The following is a 22,162-nucleotide window of genomic DNA, read 5'->3' on the forward strand; positions in this document are numbered from 1 at the left end:
AGATATATGTGTATATGTGTATATCTCTGGCTTTGGATGGCCACAGTCCTCCACTGTACCTTGGTCCCGCATTCATTTCAAAGGAGCGCTTCCCTGTTCCAAAATGGCGGCTCTATTGACGCATTCCTTCCAATAGACAACAACAGGGTAGGCGACATCTAATGTATAAATCTATGCCGGCCAACCATGTGCCCGTACGTGGCATGACGTTATAGGAAGTGATTCATGTGCATACTGGCGGGAGTTTCAGTTGTTATTAAACAAGCTAACAGCGCACCTACAGCGAAAGCAAGCGACAGTCTAAAAGAAGATTTTAAAGCCAATTCTTCGTAAAAACACTAACCAGGCAAGTGTTTGATATTACATAGACATGATATACACTTTGTGAATTTAAAACGAAGCTGACAAAGCTTGTTTGTGTACTTGTTTAACTACGTTACTGGCTGCAACGTTATATGAAGTAAATAACTTTTCCAAATATCCCTTTTGCAAGGTTAATGGTTTATTTTTCATATTTTTCATTGATGTTGAAACTATATTTACCACATTGTATACGTAACGTTAGTGTTCCTATATCTAACGTAGTAAGTTTAACTTATTTTCTATTGATATCAACGTTACAATCTTTGGTTGTTACAAAAAAAGTTACATATTGACATAAAGTAGTCTATTTCATAATCACTTGCCACCAAATGATGAGTAAAATGCATATATGTTCTGTTTTTTACTTTTTATTTCCACATTATGAGTAGTTACTTATTAGAATTTGTTCATTTGTAACACCCCTGATGTGTCAAATAGCTATATTTTAAACAGATCATGGAAATGTATAAGCAATTCCAGCGTTATTGATGTGACATTTGCAGTAAAATCTCAAAACGTAAATGGACAGAGGAAGTACAATTAAAGTCAGAATTATTAGCCCCCCTTTGAATTTTTTTTTTATTTTTAAAATATTTCCCAAATGATGTTTAACAGATCAAGGAAATTTTCACAGTATGTCTGATAATATTTTTTCTTCTGGAGAAAGTCTTATTTGTTTTATTTTGGCTAGAATAAAAGCAGTTTTTAATTTTTTAAACACCATTTTAAGGACAAAACTTTTAGCCCCTTTAGGAAATTTTTTTTTCGATAGTCTTCAGAACAAAGGATTGTTATATGATAACTTGCCTAGTTAACCTAATTAACCTAGTTAAGCTTGTAAATGTCACTTTAATCTGTATAGAAGTGTCTTGAAAATATCTGGTAAAATATTATTTACTGTCATCATGGTAAAGATAAAATAAATCAGTTATTAGAGATGAGTTATTAAAACTATTATGTTTACAAATGTGTTGAAAAAAATCTTCTCTCAGTTAAACAGAAATTGGGGAAAAAAAATAAACGGGGGGGTAATAATTCAGGGGGGCTAATAATTCTTACTTTAACTTTTTATGTCAACATTATTTTGAAACATCTGTTTATATTATTTTCTCAGTTATATTATAACTCACCACAGAGTTATGCACTTAAAAAATATCAATCTGTAAACATATTTTAGATTTTAAATGAGGAAAGTAAACATGCGTAGGCATGGGATGATAACCTTTTTGAAGGTATACCGCGGTTTGGAAAAGTCAAGGTTTTAAAACTGCCAACATTTTCTGTAATAACGTTCCTAGGGTATGTGTAAGATTTTTTATTTACATTTTTTTTCTTGTTTTTAGGACAACAGTATTTTTAGCAAAAAAAAAATATTAAAGATGCCGTTTTAAATTGTGAATAAATCTGAGTTTTGGAAACAAATAAAGAGAGCAGGAGTCAATGATTCTTTTGAATTATTTAGCCTGACATGTTTACTGTTCCTTTTTACTATCCTAATACCCCTGTTTACATGTTGACTGTCTTTCAAAAAATAAAATAATTGTTTTCAAAGGGTAAAACAGTTAAAGTTTTTTACCCAGACATTTTTATTCAAGGTTATCATACCATCAGAATCTGATACCACCCCATGCCTACATGCATTATGGATGTGACAAAAAAGTTTGCGAGATTACAGTATACAACATACATTGTAGAAATTCCATGAATTAAACTGCACAACCCAAAACAAACAATGCTAATCATAAGAAAAAGTGTCTGCTCACTATAAAACAAAAATCATTTATGAGGAAAAAGTTTCGTTATGGATGTGACACTTTTCTATTATGGATGTAAAATTGCCACTTGTGTGACTTTGGTAAATCAAATATAATAGTTTATATAAATATAAAACATTGACGGAGACATTTTTGAGCATTTCTAAAGTACTGTTAAATACTTGCTTACACAGAAATGTAGAAATTGTTTCTCTATTTTGATGAAAACGACATTTATTTCAGGGCAAGGTTGACATTTGCATGGAATTGCTCATATATTAAATAATTTCAATCAAGAAATAATCTCTGGGATTATTTAACATTTTATTATAGTGCTATTCATGTATGGCGAATTGCCTGTATATTTTATTTTTGGACTAGAGAAGTATTTTTTTTCTAGATTATAGTAATTGTGGAATCATAGTGTGCTCCTATTTACTTATCATGCATTTAATCATAGGTCTGTGTACATACAGTACAGTAGATGTCCAAGATGAAGGTTACAGTGGATTCGATATTATCATTATCTGAGACTGATGATGGAGATGAGCTGCAGAAGCATCTCACTTTGTTGTCTGATGATCAGGTTTGTGGTTACTGTGTGTACTGTATGATGAAAGTGAATGTAAGATCTCAATCAATCGTATCACATTCCGCATGTAGGTAAAACATTTAAATCATTGAATGTGCATTGCGGTCATGATTTACAAATGTTTTCTTTTTAATGTCCATCTTCAGCTCACAACCATGCTTACTAATAGTGCTCTTAAAGGGAAGGATACAGGAATCCTGATCAAAGCCATATTTAAAGGTAAGACAGTGTTAATTATAATATTGATAATAATTAATTTATTGTATATAGCACCTTTTTGGTGCTCAATGGTTCTAATTCTACATGATTTAAAAAAAAATTAAACATGATTTAACGACAATAAAACATTGTAAAAAAATATATAAATAATATAAATGTATATAAATAATACAAGTATGCAAATGTGAGCATATTTTATATATATATATATATATATATATACACACACACACACACACACACACACACACACACACACACACACACACATATATATATATATATATATATATATATATATATATTACACATATACGTACACACACGTAAACACACAAACACACTTAAAACCAAAAGTTTAAATACACTCTAAAAAAAATTTTTTTTTAATATCTGTTGTTAATACATACTAAATGTTTTCTATTTTAGTTTGGTTAGGATTACCTAAATCATTTACATTTGCTAAATACCAGAATGAGAAGAAAAAAAATGTAAGAATTTTTTATTAATTTCTAGAAAGTCAAAAGTTTACATACATTTCCTTGGTACTTCTTTTAGCTTTGCTTAAACTGTATAACTGAGGTAAAATGGTTTGGGTATTCTTCCACAAGCTTTTCACAATAGTTTGCTGGAATTTTGGCCCATTCCTCCTGTCAGAATTGGTGTAACTGAGTAAGATTTGCTCGCATAAGCTTTTTCAACTCTGCCCACAAATTTTCTATAGGATTGAGATCGGGGCTTTTTGATGGCCACTCCAAAACGTTCACTCTGTTGTCCTTTAAGCACATTTTAACTAATTCGGCAGTATGCTTAGGGTCATGGTCTGTTTGGAAGACCCATTTGTGGCCAAGTTTTAATTTCCTGGCTGATGTCTTGAGATGTTGCTTCAGTATTTCGACATAATGTTCTTTCTTCATGATGCCATCTATGCTGTGAAGTGGATCTGTCCCTCCTGCAGCAAAACAGCCCCACAACATGATGCTGCCACCCCCATACTTCACAGTTGGGATGGTGTTTCTAGGCTTGTAAGCTTTCCCCTTTGTCCTCCAAATGAAACACTGGTCATTATGGCCAAACAGTTCAATCTTAGTTCCTTCAGACCACAGGACATGTCTCCAAAAATGTGTCTTTTTCCCAGTGTAATTTTGCAAATAGTAATCTGGCTTTTTTGATTCTGGCTTGTTAATTTTCCCATGTTGTCACACAAGGAAGCAGTGTGTTTGAGGTTTTCCTATATATATTAGTTTTAAAGCCCACAATTGCAAGAACAAAATGAATTGTGCCATAAAATTCCAATTATTACTATAATTTCTTTATCCCATGGCAGAAAACAGGTACAATAATATGGTTTTTACATAATATGAAGACCATAAATGTACTCTAAAATGCTTCAAGTACAGCTCTAATTCTCTAAGATGCTTCATGTACTGCTGAAAACCAATCTGTGTTTTTGCATGTGTGATGTTAGGTTCACCAGTAAGTGTCTCTCATGGTGCAAACCGTAGACTGCTTGTGTATAAGCACTGTATTCCACTGTGTGAGTCTGGAGACCTGCAGACAGAAGTGGCCTCGGACATCATCGGCCTTCTGATGCTGGACGTGAGTTACTAACATTTAGTACACAAGCGATTAATGATGTAATCAGTAGAATGAAGATTCAAACGCTACATCTAAAAGAATGAGCATGTTTTTAATTAAATTCTTACTTTGTTATTACAGTTAATATTTGTAGATAATGATTATTTAATGGTTAAATAACCTGATTTATATTCATACTATAGCTAGGTGTATAATATAGCTGTATAACATAGTGTCTTCTATGTCATAGACACACAGTCTTCCTGGACCTGCATTAGCCACTTTAGCGTCTCTATACGTGGATGCTATCAAAGTGGGTGAGATGAACAGTGGGAGATCACTGGAACTCTTCCCTACAATCTTAACAGCTCTTTCTGCTACAGATGCATTGGCCTATGGGAAAGGTAAGCTGCTCTTTTGTTAAACTCACTGTTCTGACAAAAAAAAAAAAAAGATATATCAGTACTTATATTTGTGGAAAAATGTTAAGTGGTGTTAATAAGTTGCATAATTTGTGGAAGTTAAAGAGTCTTTGTAGTAAATATTTATTTATGTTATTGTATTTATTTTTTGGAGGAAAGTAAATCAAAATAATAATATGAAATATTTCAGAATTACAGAATCCTGAAAAAATGAAACCGCTCTCAGTTAATCTCTCAATCAATAACTGGAAATAGGGCTGGGCTGATAAACAATATTATATCGAATTGTGATAAAATTCATGTCAATAACAATAAGCTCTAGACTTTTTTTTTTTACTCCATATTAATCTAAGAGCTAATCACACAGCAGAAATGTGCTACAATGGGAATCTAAAAGTGTGTTGATTATTAGAGATGTACCGAATTTTTGTCCACCAAAAAATCATCAGCCGAAAGTATGTTATGCCATTTAATGGACCCTCCAATTTTTGTGGCTTCAGTCATTGTTGGGATACTCTTTTAAATCTGGAAGCGTTAACAACCTATATGAAAATAAATATCGTTATCTTTCAATATGAAAAACAATTATCGAGATTACATTTTTGCCATATCGCCCAGTCCAAATTGGAAATATTTCTTGCAGCATTAAATCATCGTATTAGATCACATAAAATATCAGTATATTGATTTCTGATGATGACACACTGAGGCCTTTTTATTTGATGTACTAAGATAATATAATAGTGTGCATACATTTTTATTTTTTCTTCAGGTGAGCTGACTGGAAATGAGTACAAGAAACAGCTGATCAACAGTCTTTGCTCTAGCAGGTGATGTTTGAGCATTTTAAGCATATACAGTTCAAGTATTACAAATATAAAGTGCTGTTTAATAGAAAAAAAAATTTCAACACATTTTCAAACATTACAGTTGTAATAACTAATTGTTGCACATTGTATATTAGTAGTTATTTTGTAAGATACTAGTATTTAGCTAAAAGTGCAATTTAAAGTTTAATTAGGCAAACCAAGTCACTGGACAACTATGGTTTGTTTAGTAGCCAATCAAAAAAAATTTATATATATATATATATATATATATATATATATATATATATATATATATATATATATATATATTTCTTAAGAAGGTTAATAATTTCCCCAGAAGTAAAATATAATATAATATAAATATTACAGGAAATACCTATAATAGCCAATAGTATCTGAATGCAGACTTGTATTTGCAAGCTGAGACTGCATATGAGATGCAATGTCAGACACAATGCCCTCAATGGAGCTAGACATCCCTGTAAGGGGTGGGGTTAGGTGTGCACATTATAAACCATTGCAAGCAGCTCACCTTGCAACTGCACCAAGTCTTCAACCAGACCCCTCTCATAATAACATAACCGCTTTAAAAATACAAAACTCTTTACAAAAACTTTCCTTTTTTCACAGATGGGATCCGCAGTGTGTAATTCACCTTACAACCATGTTCAGGTATGTTAAAACATTCATTCATTCATTTTCTTTTCGGCTTAGTCCCTTTATTAATCCGGGGTCGCCACAGCGGAATGAACCGCCAACTTATCCAGCAAGTTTTTACCCAGCGGATGCAGCTCCCAGCCGCAACCCATCTCTGGGAAACATCCACACACACATTCACACACACGCTCATACACTACGGACAATTTAGCCTACCCAATTCACCTGTAACTGCAAGTCTTTGGAGTGTGGGGGAAACCGGGGCACCCGGAGGAAACCCACGCAGGAAGAACATGCAAACTCCACACAGAAATGCCAACTGAGCCGAGGCTCGAACCAGCGACCTTCTTGCTGTGAGGCGACAGCACTACCTACTGCGCCACTGCTTCGCCTATGTTAAAACATTTACTGCCTAATTGTTCACTTTGCATCTTGGACACATCATAACAACATGTTTTTTTTATTACAGGGATGTTCCCTTATCAACGGAGGAGCTTCAGTTTCTGATTGAGAAGATTCTGCGCATGTTCCTGAAGCTTGATCTACAAGAGATTCCTCCTCTGGTCTATCAGCTGCTGCTACTGTCTGCTAAGGTCCGACATCACTTTATAGCTAATATGTTTGGCTAATATGTTTGTACTTCTTCAAAATGTTCAGATTGATATTTTTGGCATCAACAGGGCTGTAAGAAGTTGGTTCTGGAGGGAATCATTAATTACTTCAAAAAGCAAGACCAGCTTCAGAAAGAGGAGCAGAGAAATGGAGAGTGAGTATCTTAACACACTTAGATGGTTTTTAATTTAACATTTGGATAATTATTAATATATATATATTTTTTCAAATATATTTTTATTTAATGTTTTTAGTGCAAAGACAAATCAGAAATTTAGTAATGAGATAATTCCCATCATTTATATATTTGAATTCTGTCCCCCACATGAAAAATTATAACAATAAACAAAATGATAACATTAGGTTTAGGTTTCGGTTTAACTTTATTTGTCCCCGAGAGAAAATTTGTCTTGGGCATAAAAGGTGCTACAACATTGTCTAAACAGACAGTAAAAATAAATAAAACAAAACAATTAAGAACAAACAGTTAAGAACATACATTGTTTACAGAATAAGACCGTATATAAATATAAATATATAAAACACAGAACCCAGTCAAGTGTTAGCGTACTGCAGGAGCAGTGTTATTGGTAGAGTTCAACAGTTTTATGGAGGTAGGAACAAACGAAAGCTTCAGTCTATTAGTTTTACACATTGGCATTCTCAGTCTTTTTCCTGATGGTAACAGCTGATATTCTAAGGGGATGTTTAGAATCAGTGCTAATACGTATTGCTCTTTTTATAGCCGCCTGTTCGTATAGAGTCTGGATGGGCTCATATTAAAAACAACATTAAAAGCATTTGGATTGTTTTATCTTTCCTTACATGTTAGGTGTGAAGATGTGGAGGTGCAGACCATCCCACAGGATCAGCTACGGCATGTAGAAGGAACTGTGATCCTACACATCGTTTTTGCCATTCGTCTCGACCATGAGCTCGGGAGGGAGTTTTTTAAAAACCTTAAGGTAAACATCTACCATAGTTGAACTCGTATACATTTTTTTTTTTTTCATATGAGTATGCTAGGTGGTTGTCTCGTTCTGCAGGTGGCCCAGAGTGATCCGCTGTGTCCGTTCAGTATCGCTCTGCTGCTCTCAGTGGCTCGCATACAACGATACGAGGAGCAGGTACGTCTGTTTCATTCTTCCTCTTAAAACCTAGTGACCTGTCAACAAATTAACGCTGGGAATTACAGCTTAAAATTTACAACTGTCTGTGCGTACGAATAAGCTGATTTCAATGCAATGTAGTGTAGAGTTGTTCTGTTTGTCTAAATTCACTTTATAAAACAGTAGGTGAAAATGACTAGCCCGATTACATCTGGTGTAATTCTGATGAGCTTTTCAGATGGATATTTTACTAGTCCATGACGTCACAGTGGAGGATTTCTGAATGGCAGTGAAGTCACGAACATGAAAGTTACAATATGGCAGATGTAGTACACAGTTATTCTATATAGATTATTAATGGTCTGTTTTAGACCAAATGCTCTATCGGAGATTTCACATTTTGATGATATTTAACATTTGCTCTCATAATGTGAAAAGTACAATGTATTACATCAGCGGTTCTCTGATGTACAGTACTACCTCAGAAAAAAATTATCTCTCCAAGTATCACCATAATGACCAGTACAGGTAAAAAAAATAATGTTTAAATAAAATGTGCTTATAAGTTAATTAAAAATTATACTGTTCTTAAAAAGTAAAAAAAAAAACTCCTGTACTTAAATGTATTATCATAAAGTAGCCTATTCATCAAAACCTTCAAGTGTTTCTTGGACCTTATAAATATATATATATATATATATATATATATATATATATATATATATATATATATATATATATATATATAAATAGATGTTGCATGTATATATGACTTATTTGTATATCTTTGAAATCTAAACATTGACTTGTATATTAAATATATGAGTTTGATCATATATTTAAATTAGAAATTAGATCTGCTTACTGCGCGTTAGAGTAGGCTTTGTGTGTCTGAAAAGCAAGTGATTAAACTATACCTGTCATCACTGGGATATAAAAATACGAGATACGCCCCAAACAACCATTACAAGTATGGGGAGAAGATAGCTTCATATGATAGAATACATAACAAACATTAGAAAATTGAAAATAAAAGGTTTAGCCTATTAAAATCTATTTACTGATCACATTGGTGTTATCGTATGCGTCAAAGGGTTAAAAGTGTGTTCTTTTTTTTTTACTTTGATAATTCATTAGTTCCTCTGTGTACCACTAGAAGGAAGCCTGTATACCACTAGTGGTACACCTACCACAGTTTGAGAACCACTGTATTACATTATAATGTGTTAAACCATGGTAACAATTTGTTTAAACATGCTAACAGCATACTAAAATATGCTAGCAAAGTGTTAGGGAATGTTACCAAGGTGTTTAAGCATGCTGAAGTAGGAAATCAATTTGTAAAAATGTACTAAAAATTCATTAAAACATGCTAGAAATAGGCACCAGCAGCCAAACAGTTGTTGTCACTGAAATTTCTAACTTCAATACTATACCTTAAAACATATCGATAGTCAATACTATTTTCAATACTGCAAGACCCAAACCACACACACACACACACACACAGTTAATAGTATAATTTGTTTTTATTATTAAAGATAAAGATGGCTAGAATATGAGAATGATGTATGTTTTACATTAACAAAGCGTCTTGTGTCAGTGTGCTTGTTTTTAAAAAGAAATCTTCAATCAACATTCAAAATGCCTATATTACCCATAACCCTTAGGTATTTGAGTTCCTGAAGGGCGCCATCACTAAAAACTTCAAGGATGATCAGATTCAGAACAGCTCAAAGTTTCTGCAGGATCTCCTGCCGCAGTTTAGCAGCGTCTCTGACATGATTCTGGACACTGTCAAAAACAGGTCAGGTTTAACTATTTTTTAAATGTCTTTCTTTATTTGTTCTTATCATTTAGTGTGACATTATCTCTTTATCTGCAGTGTGTTCGGCTGGGATCATGTCACTCAGGGTCTGGTGCAACTTGGATTTATCCTGATGGACTCATTCGGCCCTAAACCAGGACCATTCGGAAAGGTGACAGAAGGAACGTCAAGTACGGCTAAAACACCAAACCAGCTAGCATGTAGACTTGGTGGACAAGTTCTCCTGGAGAGCTTTAAGGTAGAGTACAAGCAGTCATAAATCCATTAATCATGCTTCACATTTGGGAAATTAAATCTTTGTGTTGCTCTTTTATGCACAGATGCATGAACCAATCAGAGGCGAGATACTTGAACAAGTCTTGAACCGATTGGTTACTAAAACAGCCTCTCCTGTCACCCATTTCATTGGTTAGAAAACATATTTATGCAGATTCATGCTAGCTACCTATTGAATGTCTCATTTACGTCTATCTGCTGTGTTCTTCTTGCCGCAGACCTTCTTTCCAGCATAGTGTTGTCTGCTCCCATGATCCTCTTGGAATCTTCCTCTAAGGTCACAGAAACATTTGACCAGCTCTCTTATTTGCCTCTTAGTACAGTACAGGGGCTCCTCAAAGCGGTGCAGGTAACATTTCAACCCTCATGAATTATGTGTTGGTGTCAGATGATCAAGCATATCTCATGATGATGTTTCCTCTCTTCAGCCCCTGCTTAAAGTGAGCATGTCTATGAAAGATGCCCTCATTCTGGTCCTCCGGAAGGCCATGTTCTCCAGGTAGGGTAAGGAAGAGTCTGTGCATCAACATGTATTGAAGAACTGATGTGCTAACGTATCTTCTCTCTCTCTGAAGTCATTTAGATGGCAGAAAGTCAGCAGTGGCGGGATTTCTGCTGCTGCTGAAGAACTTTCGTATTCTGGGGAGTTTAGCTTCTAGCCAGGCTAGTCAGGCCATTACATCAAGCCAGGTAAACTTTAAGTGTACTATTTTTTTTATTCTATTTTTTGTCCTCACTAAATGCTGCAACAAAGCAGCCAAATTAAAGGCACTTTTTTATATATATTTTGATGCAGTTTTTTCAATACAGTATCATTGCATATTTGCTTTTTTATTTAATGTCAATATCATTTGTGTCATTTGCAATAATTGTGGCCAAATTAAGTTACTTTTTTAAATCATTAAAACAGAGTCATGTAACTCAAGTAAAAATTTTATAGAATTTTATTACAAGTCATGACTCTATCTTATTTAAATGTGTAGTATTTAGATGAATGGCGATATTGAAATTGTGGTGAATATAATACTGTGAATAATTATTTCTTATTTAAACTTTAAGAATATTCTCATTGTATTTACAGTGGTGTTCATTAAAGTACCAAATGCTTGTAGACTTAATTGTTTAATAGTTCAACAATGTTAATGCGGTCTATTACAGGTTGAAATTTTAGTTGAAAGTCCATGACTATTCTGTGACTATTTATATCTTATGTTAACGCTGTGCAATAAGACTAATAGTTAACACTGGGAAGTTTAACTAAACTCACAATGAAAACTATCTTTTATTAATCTTAGGTGATGTAAGGTTTTATATATATATATATATATATATATATATATATATATATATATATATATATATATATATATATATATATCAGGGCTTAACAATAAGGACTGCCCGGTGGCCCGGGGCTAGCGTGAGAGACACTTGGGACAGTAGATCACAAGCATCATTACTGGCCCGATTGGGACAGTGCTTTAGTGTCTTGTCACTAACATTTAACTCGTCTGTGACTATTTGTCAATTGCGTGCATTTTAAGTTTGTGCTTTTAAGTCTTTACACACTACATTCTCTCTAATGTCGTAAACAATATATTGTTATATTATATCTGGTTCCTCTTATCTGATTGATTTGACCATGCAAATTTTTTTGTAACCTGGAAACAAACAGTAAAGCGCACAAACAGCAACATGGCGTCTACATCAAATTATAGGGCTAAAAGAAAATGTCTGTTTCTAACGTCTTGGCAGTAGACATTTACATGGGAACAACACAACAAAATAAAAATTAAGTGAGCGAGTTTGACAAGTCAGCCACCTTTTGTTAAATAATTTCAAACCGCAATAAAATACCTCCACATTTTCCATACTGCTCTTTTTGTTTGCACAACACTTTTATTTAAATTTTTTTTTAAGTATTGAAATTCTAGATTCACAGACTTTATTTTTGACACATTATTTAAAATATGTGGCTAAAAAATAGCTATTAACTTTCCTTTTTTTCTTGGTGGGGCCAGTGAAAATTTTGGCAGGGCAAGTAAAAATCTAAACCACTTGCCTGATCGGACCAGTAGAAAAAATCCTTAGCGTTGAACCCTGTATGTGTGTATATATATATATAATATATGTATATATATATATATATATATATATATATATATATATATATATATATATATATGTATGTATATATATATATGTATGTATATATATATATATATATATATATATATATATATATATATATATATATATATATATATATATATATATATATTATATATTATTTCCCTTCATAAAGCAGTAAACATTCTATTATTCATTCATTCCATAATGTCACTCACTTCAGGATAATGTCTATGACTGCAATTCATTCTCACCACAGGTTTTTGTTTGGTTTATTATGCACATTAATCAACATTACTGTAAAATATGCCAGAATTAGCAAAGAATGGCTATTTTACATATGCAAACCCTTGACAGAATGTTAAAAGTCATTTTTAAAAATAGAAACATAGCATTATAACACAAAATACACTGTCATATATATAAATCTACAGGTCCAGGCGGACGTTCACTCACGCTACAACACAGCCGCTAATGAAGCCTTCTGTCTGGAGATCCTGAGCAGTTTACGCCGCTGCCTCAACCAGCAGGCTGACGTCCGGCTCATGCTTTATGAGGTTTGACCATCTCATTTCCATTTGAGAACTGAAACTTATTCTTTAAACTTATTTTTTATTGTACTTAGTCATAGGTAGGCCCACACGAAATATGCACGCACAGAATTCTGCAGATTTTTAGCTCATCATTAATTCTGTTGATTTACTTGAGTAAATGTGTGTAAATAAATATTTATTTAGTTTTTAAATCAGTTACAGTAATTTTATTGATTAATGTGAACATGTTCATCTGATTTATGTACAATGCAGTTTGTTCAGTCATATCTTCTGTCTTTTAGTAGATATGTTATATGAGAAACTTGCTTTGTTTACCAAATAAAGTGAATCTAATTGGATTTGCATTTTAAACATTAAAGTTAAACAGCTAATTTTTTTTATTTTACATATTAAGGTTTTAGTTATAAAACTCCCAAAATAATTCAGCAGAAATCCGCAGATTTTTATCAAAATTCTCTGCAGAAATAGCAAAAAATGTCCGCAGATTTCCTCTGGCCCTAGTCGCCTAGGCGATTACCTCTTCTTCCCACAATACTTTTACTACGATAAAAGTACTTCAAATCAACAGCGAGTAGATGGCAAGACAAGTCTAAGTTAGTTCATTATTATGAAGTGTTTATATGTAAGTGTCAGGTGCATATGGAGAGGAAGGAGCTTGGCTGTGTCCGAAACTGCCTACTACTCAGTAGGTACTGCATTTGAATTTAAACGTACTACTCGGCTGTTAGAAAAGTACGTTCTATACAGTATGAATGTGAAAAGTATGAATGGAATTTGGATGTACTACATCCACCATTTTGTCATGGTCACGTGCCCTACCTGCGTCAGTTGCATCGCTTCACTCCCATTCATGAGTTCTCTCGCGGGGCATCATGGGATAGCGCAGCGTGCATGGGATGCGCACTTCAGAATCTCGCTGGAAGTAGTGAGTCATCCGGGTACTTCTCACATACTGATTTTTTAATTCCATGAATTCGGACATACTTATCAGCTCGCATACTGATTTTAGCGTACTATATAGTATGGAAGTATGCAGTTTCGGACACAGCCCTTGTTTTCTGCAGATAGTTTGCCAAGCCCACTCACCCGTGTGGAGCACACTCAGAATTACAAACTCTTTTCCTTGAAACATGGAGTGATTATATAAAAGTGTCTGGTGCACATGGAGAGGATAATACATGTGGTTTGTCAGGCTGCCCACTTGTGCACTAAGCATGGGCTGCTATAAGTTTCTAAATATGACGGTTTCACTGTATTGTGATTACTGCTCTGAAATATGTTCTTTTGTTAAATGTCGTGTGTAGAAAACACGGGAATCTAAACAATATATAATTTTTTTTTAAGCAATTAATCAACATGTCAGGCTAAATAATAAAAATAAATCATTGCCTTCTGCTGTCTTCATTAGTTTCAAAAACAGATTTATTTACAACTTGAAAAGACGTCTTTGGATATCCTCCTTTTTTGTATACTGTATACAATAAGCCACTGCCCTATTCAGGTCTATAGTACGCTTAGACGTTGGTTAATAAGCTTTTTGTTTTTTGAAATCTTACATATACTGTAGGAACGGTATGACAGAAAAATGCATTCGTTTTAAAACTTTGATTTTTGCATACTGTGGTAAACCTTAAAACCGGTTATTGTCTCATGTCCATTCTTTACTTGTGTTAAGCACACTCAGGAATTCACCTAGGATGTTTTCCTTGGAACATTGAGTATTTTTTAAAAGTGTTTAGTGCATTGTTGGCTTTAAAAAGTATTTAATAAAAAAATATAATGAATAAACTATAGGAAAGATAATACTTCTCTCTCTAAAAAGAATGTTTTTTTTTTTGTCCCTATCATCATTGATATAGTTTTCCTAATAAATCTCTGATATTATTTTTATATAATTGTAGGTACATATCGCTCATGCTTATTAATTTGATTATTTAAAGGGTTTCCACGATGTCCTCCGTCGTAACTCTCAGCTGGCGAGTTCCATCACTCAGACTCTCCTGTCACAAGTGCGTATCTACTGAAATCTAATCAAGTTTTGTTTTAACAATCTGCTTCCACTGATCAAATTATTATTTGTGTTTACCAGCTGAAGCGATACTTTGAGCCCGAACAAGATCTTCTGCCTCCTGTGAAGCTGGAGTCGTGTATCAGCGCTCAGGGAGATCAGGTCTTCCTCCAGGAGCCTCTGGTACTGATCTGATGCTTCAGTCAAACTAATGTGTGCTGTATATGAATAGCTATGAAAGTCCAGGTCTTGTGTGTTCCTCCAGGCTCATCTGCTGTGCTGTACGGTTCACTGTCTGCTGTGGAACCAGAACGTGAGGTCTGGTGGTAATGTGAGCGATGACGAGGATGATGAAGAAGATGTGGGTGGAGTGGAGAGTGAACTGCAGGCCATGCTGGAGAGCATAACGAAGCGCATGATTAAGAGCGAACTGGAGGATTTTGAGTTGGTATGATGTCAGTGATGTATGAGAATATGAAGGCTAGGGTTTAATAAGACTTTCTTTTTTTATCAGGTATTACTTATATTTGGTGGCAAAGTGGGTACCACTGTCGCCTCACAGCAAGAAGGTTGCTGGTTCGAGCCCCTGCTGGGTCAGTTAGCATTTCTTTGTGGAGTTTGCATGTTTTCCTTGTGTTCGCGTGTGTTTACTCCGGTTTCCCCCTCAGTCCAAAGACATGTGTTAGGTGAATTGGGGAAGCTAAATTGTCCATAGTGTATAAATGTGTATGTCCTGGTTTCTCCAGTTTGGGGCTTGAGCGTTGGGCTAACGACCCAGCTCTTAAAAATTAGATGTTCCGAAACACCAAAATGGTGTGGCTAAAATATCGGCATTAATATAAACGGCCCTGGAAGTAAGTATTACTTTCTGTTAAGCAAGGATGAATTAAGTTGATTAAAATTGAAAGTGAAGACATTTATAATCTTACAAAAGCTTTCCATTTCAAGTAAAAGCTGTTTTAAATGTTGTATTGCTCTAATAACCCTGAACAAAATGGATCTCAGTTTCTGTTTTCCTATAATATTCCTAAAATTTCCTGTAATATTAAGCAAATTCTACAAATTTTGTTTGCTGTTTGCTGCTTTTTTTAAAATGAGCTGAAACAACACAGTTCTTGAGTTTTTTTGGACAGCTTAATTGTTTTATTTTTAATCAACTTAAATTTGTAAAAGCTATTAAGTTATCTTATTTCCTTCATGTAGTCTCAACACATTAATTATTTGCAACCCAGCATTTTTAACAGTGCAGTTATTCATTCCATCATTTTCCTTCAGTTTATATATCAGTCTTATTTCCCAGTTTATATATCAGGGGTCGCCACAGCGGAATGAACCGCCAACTATTCCAGCATATGTTTTACACAGCGGATGCCCTACCAGACGCAACCCAGCACTTAGAAACACCCATACACTTACACATTCACACACATTAATACACTACGGCCAGTTTAGTTTATTCCATTCATTATCTTTGGAGTTGTCAGGGAAACCAGAGCACCCAGAGTAAACATGAACACGTGGGAGAACATGCAAACTCCCCACAGAACTGCCAACTAACTCAGCTGACAGTGACAGCAACAGTGATGGTCACTGAGCCACCGTGCAGCCCAGTACAGTTTTATATATTTCTTTTTAACTTTTTTTTTATTTAAGCACTATTTTAAAAGTGTTTCCAGAGCAATAAATCTGCATATTTAAAGGTGATTTCCGAAAGATCACAAAAGACATTAAAACAAAAAATTGCTGTATTTGATTGAATTAAAGCAAGCTTGATGTGTAGAAGAGACATACTTTAATCATTTAAAACCTTGGAACATGTACATTTGGTTAAATGTGCAGCATTATGACTGACAAGACAACAGTGGAGATCAAAAAATTATTGGACTTATTTATAAATGCTATTTAAAAAGAAAGATTATCTATTCATTGTTCAAAAGTTGTGGGAATTTGTTTGCAGTTATTTCTCATTAAATTTTTTTATATACTGTGCTTCAGAATATATATATATATATATATATATATATATATATATATATATATATATATATATATATATATATATATAAATCATGAAATGTGATTTAAAAGCTGCTCTTTTACTCCTGTACGAATAATTTACAGCAGGACTTTGCAGTGACCATAAAACAGTTTTCTCATTTATTTATTTTTTTACATAAAACTAATTTTAAACAATAGTTTTATGTACTAATTTCTAATAACACATTCTTTTATATTAACCATGATGACAGTACACAATATTTTACTATTTATTCAGCAAAATAGTAGTGTTTAGTTTAGAGTGCAATTTAAAGGCCTAATTTGGTTAACTAGACAAGTCATTAAACAACAGCGGTTTGTTCTGCATCAAGAACAATTTTTTAGGTGGTCTAATAATATAGTTATAATCAAGGGGGATTGGGTGGGGATTGACCCCCCTAATTAATGCTTGATGCCCCTCTGAAGGACATCAAAGCGAGATGTTTGGGAGTCAGCCCTTTAATACTGATAAATAGTTAGTTAGTGTTTTAAAAAACAATTTAAATATACATTTGATCTCCCCTCTACGGTTTACACTATAGTGAACGCATAACCGTGCCAATTAGTCTGTGCAGGAAAAAATTCATTCAACAATCTTAAATCTGAGCACCAGGCATCGTAACTGTTCACAAGACTCTTTTACCAAACCAAACTAAAAGAAATGAGACTTTCTCCAGAAGAAAAATATAAGAGAACACTGTGAAAATGTTTATTTCTCTGTTAAATATCACTTGAGAAACGCACAAGAAGCCTAATAATATGAAACAACCGTATGTGTCTCAGGATAAGTGTGCTGAGTTTTCGACGGGTTCCAGTGTTGGAGTGAAGAACAGCATCTACGCTGTACTGGTGATGGGACTGAACGAGGTTCTGATGGAGTACAACTTCATCACTGCCAATTACAGGTGTGTGTTTGAATTTTTCTGAATACTGCATAAATCGTATGCTAGAAGTGTTTAACATTGTCTGTTTCCCACGCTGAGCAGTAAAAACCACTTTGAGGACGTTCTGGAGCTCTTCAAGCGTTATCTTAAGGTGTGTGATATCCTGAGAGAGCGGGCTGGGAAGGGTCGTCCCGCATCCAGCAAAACCCCTCGCAGTCTCCTGTCACTGGGCTTTGTGTCTACACTGCTCACGGCTCTCTTCAGGTACGATACAGATTGTATTTATACAGTTGAAGTCAGAATTGTTAGCCCCCTTTTAATTTTATTTTATATTTCCTAAATGATGTTTAACATAGCAAAGACATTTTCACAGTATGTCTGATAATATTTTTTCTTTTAGAGAAAGTCTTATTTGTTTTATTTCGGCTAGAATAAAGATGGTTATTTTAAAACACAATTTTAATGTCAAAATTATTAGCCCCTTTATGCTACATTTTTTGTTGACAGTCTACAGAACAAACCATCGTTATACACAATAACTTGCCTAATTACCCTAACCTGCCTAGTTAACCTAATTAACCTAGTTAAGCCTTTAAATGTCACTTTAAGCTGTATAGAAGTGTCTTGAACAATATCTAGTCAAATATTATTTACTGTCATCATGGCAAAGATAAAATAAATCAGTTATTAGAAATGAGTTATTAAAACTATTATGATTAGAAATGTGTTGAAAAAAATATCTTCGTTAAACAGAAATTGGTGAAAAAATGAATCAGGGGGGCTAATAATTCTGACTTCAACTGTAGATTTGCATCATTTTGAAGTAATGCAAGCGTAACTCTTTTAATGATTTCATGTATGCTCACTTAAACATTTATTTGAATAAAATTTTAAATATTTGTACAATTTTAACATGACTGCTTACCAATTGAATATTTTAAAATGTAGTTTAATTCCCATGCAATGCAAAGCAGTGTATGAAAGTGTCTGGTGCATATGGAGAGGAAAGGGCGTGTCTCCTACTGGTGGTTTGTCAAGTCCATTCACCTCTGTGGCGCACACTTAGAATTACACAGTTTTCCTAGAAGCATGGAGTGTTTAGAAGAAATTGTCTAGTGCATATAGAAATGAAAACTGTGTTTTCTAGGTTTGGTTTGTCAATTCAACTTGCCTGTGTGTAGAAGACCCAGGGTTGTACAATGTTTTCCCAGGAACATGTAGTGTTTGTGTCCACAGTTTTTGTGTTAAGGGAATGTATTCTAGCATAACTCTTGTTATAATTTCCTGTTTGTTCACTAAGGCATTTATTTGACCAAAAATAAGTTTAATATTCTTAAAATATTATCAGTTTTGAAAATGGATTTACTTTAGACGCCTCCACAGCTTTAGCCTGGCCCTGACCCCAGACCAACATGCTGTAGCCCTGCCTTTGTCCAAAAGCTTATCAATATTTTTGGCCCGAGTCTGACCGGAAACCTGCCTTTGTTTTTCAGCCAAACAGCTTCTTATACTGTTACAGCCATTACAATATACCAGATTTGTATTTAATGAAAGTTGATGTTTTTTCGTTTCGTTTTCTTATCCAAGTAATTTAGAAAAATGTTTGGAGTTTTTTTGTTTGTTTTCTTTTTTAAATGTAATTTTTAGTTTAAGTGACATCGATGTCCATGTGGTATGTGGTCCACGATGAGTTTACTCAATTTAACAAGTTGTGCATTGTGCATCATTTAAGGTTGTCACTATTCCTTCAGCGTTTTACATAGTTTTAAGTTCGCCATTAGCAATATTTCTCTTTATCTTCTCCATTGTACGTGGCTGGAAATCTCTATACGCAACGCATCACTGGCGCTTTCAGACCGCACGCATTAGATCTTGTTAAGCTATTTTTATTTATTTTTTCTAAAGCAGGCCCAAAGCCAGATATGAGTGCTAGCTATGATGTGAAATGATGATGTTTTAAGAAGATGTATGATGTTTTATGCTCCCAGGGGCATAAAAAAAAGTCTGGCCCTGACGGGCTCGAGCTCAAATGCAGGGCTCTGATTTACTTGATATTGAAATGTGGGGTAAAATAACAAAAAAATGAATGGTTATATTTACCAAGTACACTTTAAATGTATGTTATAAAATATTTGTCTGATTGAAATTATTTTCTTTGTTTTGTCTTCGTTGATGTTTAAGCACCAGAAAACGTAATAAATTGTTATCATTAAAAAATTGAGTGCCATATAAGCATATTAGAAAGGTTTCTAATGGATCATGTAACTCTGAATATAGGAGTAATGATGCTAAAATAGCTTTGAAATTAATTTCATATTCAAATGTAAACAGGTTGTTTTTAGGGAAGTTATTTAAGCATTTTTAATTGTTTTTAATGTTCTTTTTGAGTTTTAGTCTAGTGTACATTACTTTGGGTGATTTTTAAAGTTTTATTGATAAAATTGTAATAATATTTGAATGATATTAGTTTTTTTTTCCCAAGTGTTTTTTTTAATTTTATCGATAACTAAACAGTTACACCCCTCACAAATCTCTCATTTATATTAATATTTTCTACAGGATGCTTTACAATATTATATTTGTGCAGATAGAGTAGATTAGTCAGTACTAAAGCTAATTCTGGAGCTTATCTAACAAAATAAATTACGTTAATGCTCCAAAATTAGTAAATACTCCCAAATTTATGTTAGAGAAAAATATTAAATTAAAAATTAAAAAAGCTAAATTCAAGAGAAAGAAAAAAATGTATACAATTTTGTTGAAATGTTTTTTCACAATAATTCATATGAATTTAATTGTGTCTGTCTATTTCTAAATCTGTTTGGTGACTAAAATATTTTATTATCATATATTATTTTATTATATCTATATTATTATTTATCATTATATATATGTTATATATTATAATATTTATATATGAATATTTTAATAAATATATCCGTTTAATAAATCATCTGTTTTGTTTAAATGCACCAACAGATTATAAATGAATAAAATTATTCAGTTTCAAAATGGGGTGTACTTGGTTATGCTGAACTCTGTATACATGCCGGATTATTTGCCTTATTTATTGCATTACATATTTTTAAAATAAAAAGTAAATCAAATGATCAGTCAATGTTATTATTCAAGGTTTTTTTCTCTCTTTTTTTCCCCTCTAGGGACAGCACTCAGAGTCGTGAGGAGAGTCTGTCGGTGTTGCGCTCCAATGGAGATTTCCTGCGTTACAGTGTGAGCGTCGCCCTGCAGAAGATCCAGCAGTTAGAGGAGACGGGACACACTGACGGCCCCGAGGGGCAGAGTCCTGACAAGACCTTCCGCCATCTCTGTGACATCACCAGGTCTCAGATCTATATCATTAAGCTCCTCTCTACAGCTGTATATGTTTGAGTAGCTGTTTCACTCAGATTCACTCCACTTTGATTTGATTTCCTACCAACTACATCCATGCAGTGTGCTAATGTGGCGCTATACCAATGTGCCGTCCACTGTGGAGGATGCTGGAAAGAAGGAGAAGGGTCAGAGCGTCTCTTTACTATGTCTAGAGGGTTTACTGCGAGTCTTCACTACGGTACTACAGCGATACCCCACACGAGTCAGCAACTTCCTGTCTTCTCTAGGTGAGCTTTTTCAAGTCAAAATATATTAGCTGTGTGGTTTCAATAAGCTATTATGCTCCAAAATGGTGAGAAAATGTGCATTTAGAAGATACAAGCAGTCAAAACTTAGTTCCTCACTTCTGCCTGATGTTTTTTAATGACATCACCAAGTACTTAAGCTGGACATCAGATCTACTGACCAATCAAATGCTGTCTAGTATCTGAAGTGTCCCGCCTCTACTAGCCTGCAGATGAGATCTGTCATTAAATAAGTTCGTTACACATAATTACAGTTTTTTATATGGTGAATGACACACACTGCACTTCATATAGTGGATAAACAATTCAGGCAGTGTAAATGGGATTTTTATTACGGTTGAAAAAAGTCTGGGTTTGCGTTAATATCACAGAAAATCTTCTACAGCAGCGATTTAACATATTGGAACCCTTAGAAATATACTGCATTTTAATGTTGAGAAACAGTTATAAAATACATAAGAGAAACAGACTCTGCTTTACTATTATAGACCGTTTTTTATTAGATGTGCCTTAGTTGTAGTTTTGCAGAGATGGCATGTAAATTAAATGCTATTGATTTGTTTAACTGGGAGGACCTACTCAATATACTCTTAATTCAGTTGAAATTGTGTCACATCAACAAAAAGATGCGCATTTCAAGGTGCCTTTTTTGGTGACTTCTAAATAAAAAT

General features: G+C 33.9%; 1 protein-coding gene across 3 annotated transcripts in view; it reads left to right on the forward strand.

Moving 5' to 3' along the window:
* The window catches only part of fanci (FA complementation group I), a 32,375-nt gene that overhangs the window by 528 nt on the left and 9,685 nt on the right, over positions 1-22,162 (forward strand). The window contains exons 1-25 of one of the 3 annotated variants that reach the window (NM_001077312.2): positions 237-346; positions 2,578-2,703; positions 2,856-2,928; positions 4,397-4,527; positions 4,757-4,910; positions 5,701-5,758; positions 6,389-6,430; positions 6,885-7,008; positions 7,096-7,181; positions 7,860-7,992; positions 8,074-8,154; positions 9,807-9,943; positions 10,022-10,202; positions 10,285-10,372; positions 10,459-10,589; positions 10,669-10,739; positions 10,816-10,930; positions 12,805-12,927; positions 14,865-14,933; positions 15,014-15,115; positions 15,198-15,380; positions 17,753-17,874; positions 17,956-18,117; positions 21,015-21,194; positions 21,307-21,473. In NM_001077312.2, the coding sequence (NP_001070780.2) occupies positions 2,602-2,703; positions 2,856-2,928; positions 4,397-4,527; positions 4,757-4,910; positions 5,701-5,758; positions 6,389-6,430; positions 6,885-7,008; positions 7,096-7,181; positions 7,860-7,992; positions 8,074-8,154; positions 9,807-9,943; positions 10,022-10,202; positions 10,285-10,372; positions 10,459-10,589; positions 10,669-10,739; positions 10,816-10,930; positions 12,805-12,927; positions 14,865-14,933; positions 15,014-15,115; positions 15,198-15,380; positions 17,753-17,874; positions 17,956-18,117; positions 21,015-21,194; positions 21,307-21,473 (2,815 nt within the window). In that variant the 5' untranslated portion in view covers positions 237-346; positions 2,578-2,601. Of the gene's footprint in view, positions 1-236; positions 347-2,577; positions 2,704-2,855; positions 2,929-4,396; positions 4,528-4,756; positions 4,911-5,700; positions 5,759-6,388; positions 6,431-6,884; positions 7,009-7,095; positions 7,182-7,859; positions 7,993-8,073; positions 8,155-9,806; positions 9,944-10,021; positions 10,203-10,284; positions 10,373-10,458; positions 10,590-10,668; positions 10,740-10,815; positions 10,931-12,804; positions 12,928-14,864; positions 14,934-15,013; positions 15,116-15,197; positions 15,381-17,752; positions 17,875-17,955; positions 18,118-21,014; positions 21,195-21,306; positions 21,474-22,162 lie in introns of those variants that run through there. The other 2 variants (XM_021470451.2, XM_073941745.1) reach the window with 2 other exon arrangements.

Source organism: Danio rerio, chromosome 25 (genome assembly GCF_049306965.1).
Source record: "Danio rerio strain Tuebingen ecotype United States chromosome 25, GRCz12tu, whole genome shotgun sequence".
NCBI lineage: Eukaryota > Metazoa > Chordata > Actinopteri > Cypriniformes > Danionidae > Danio > Danio rerio.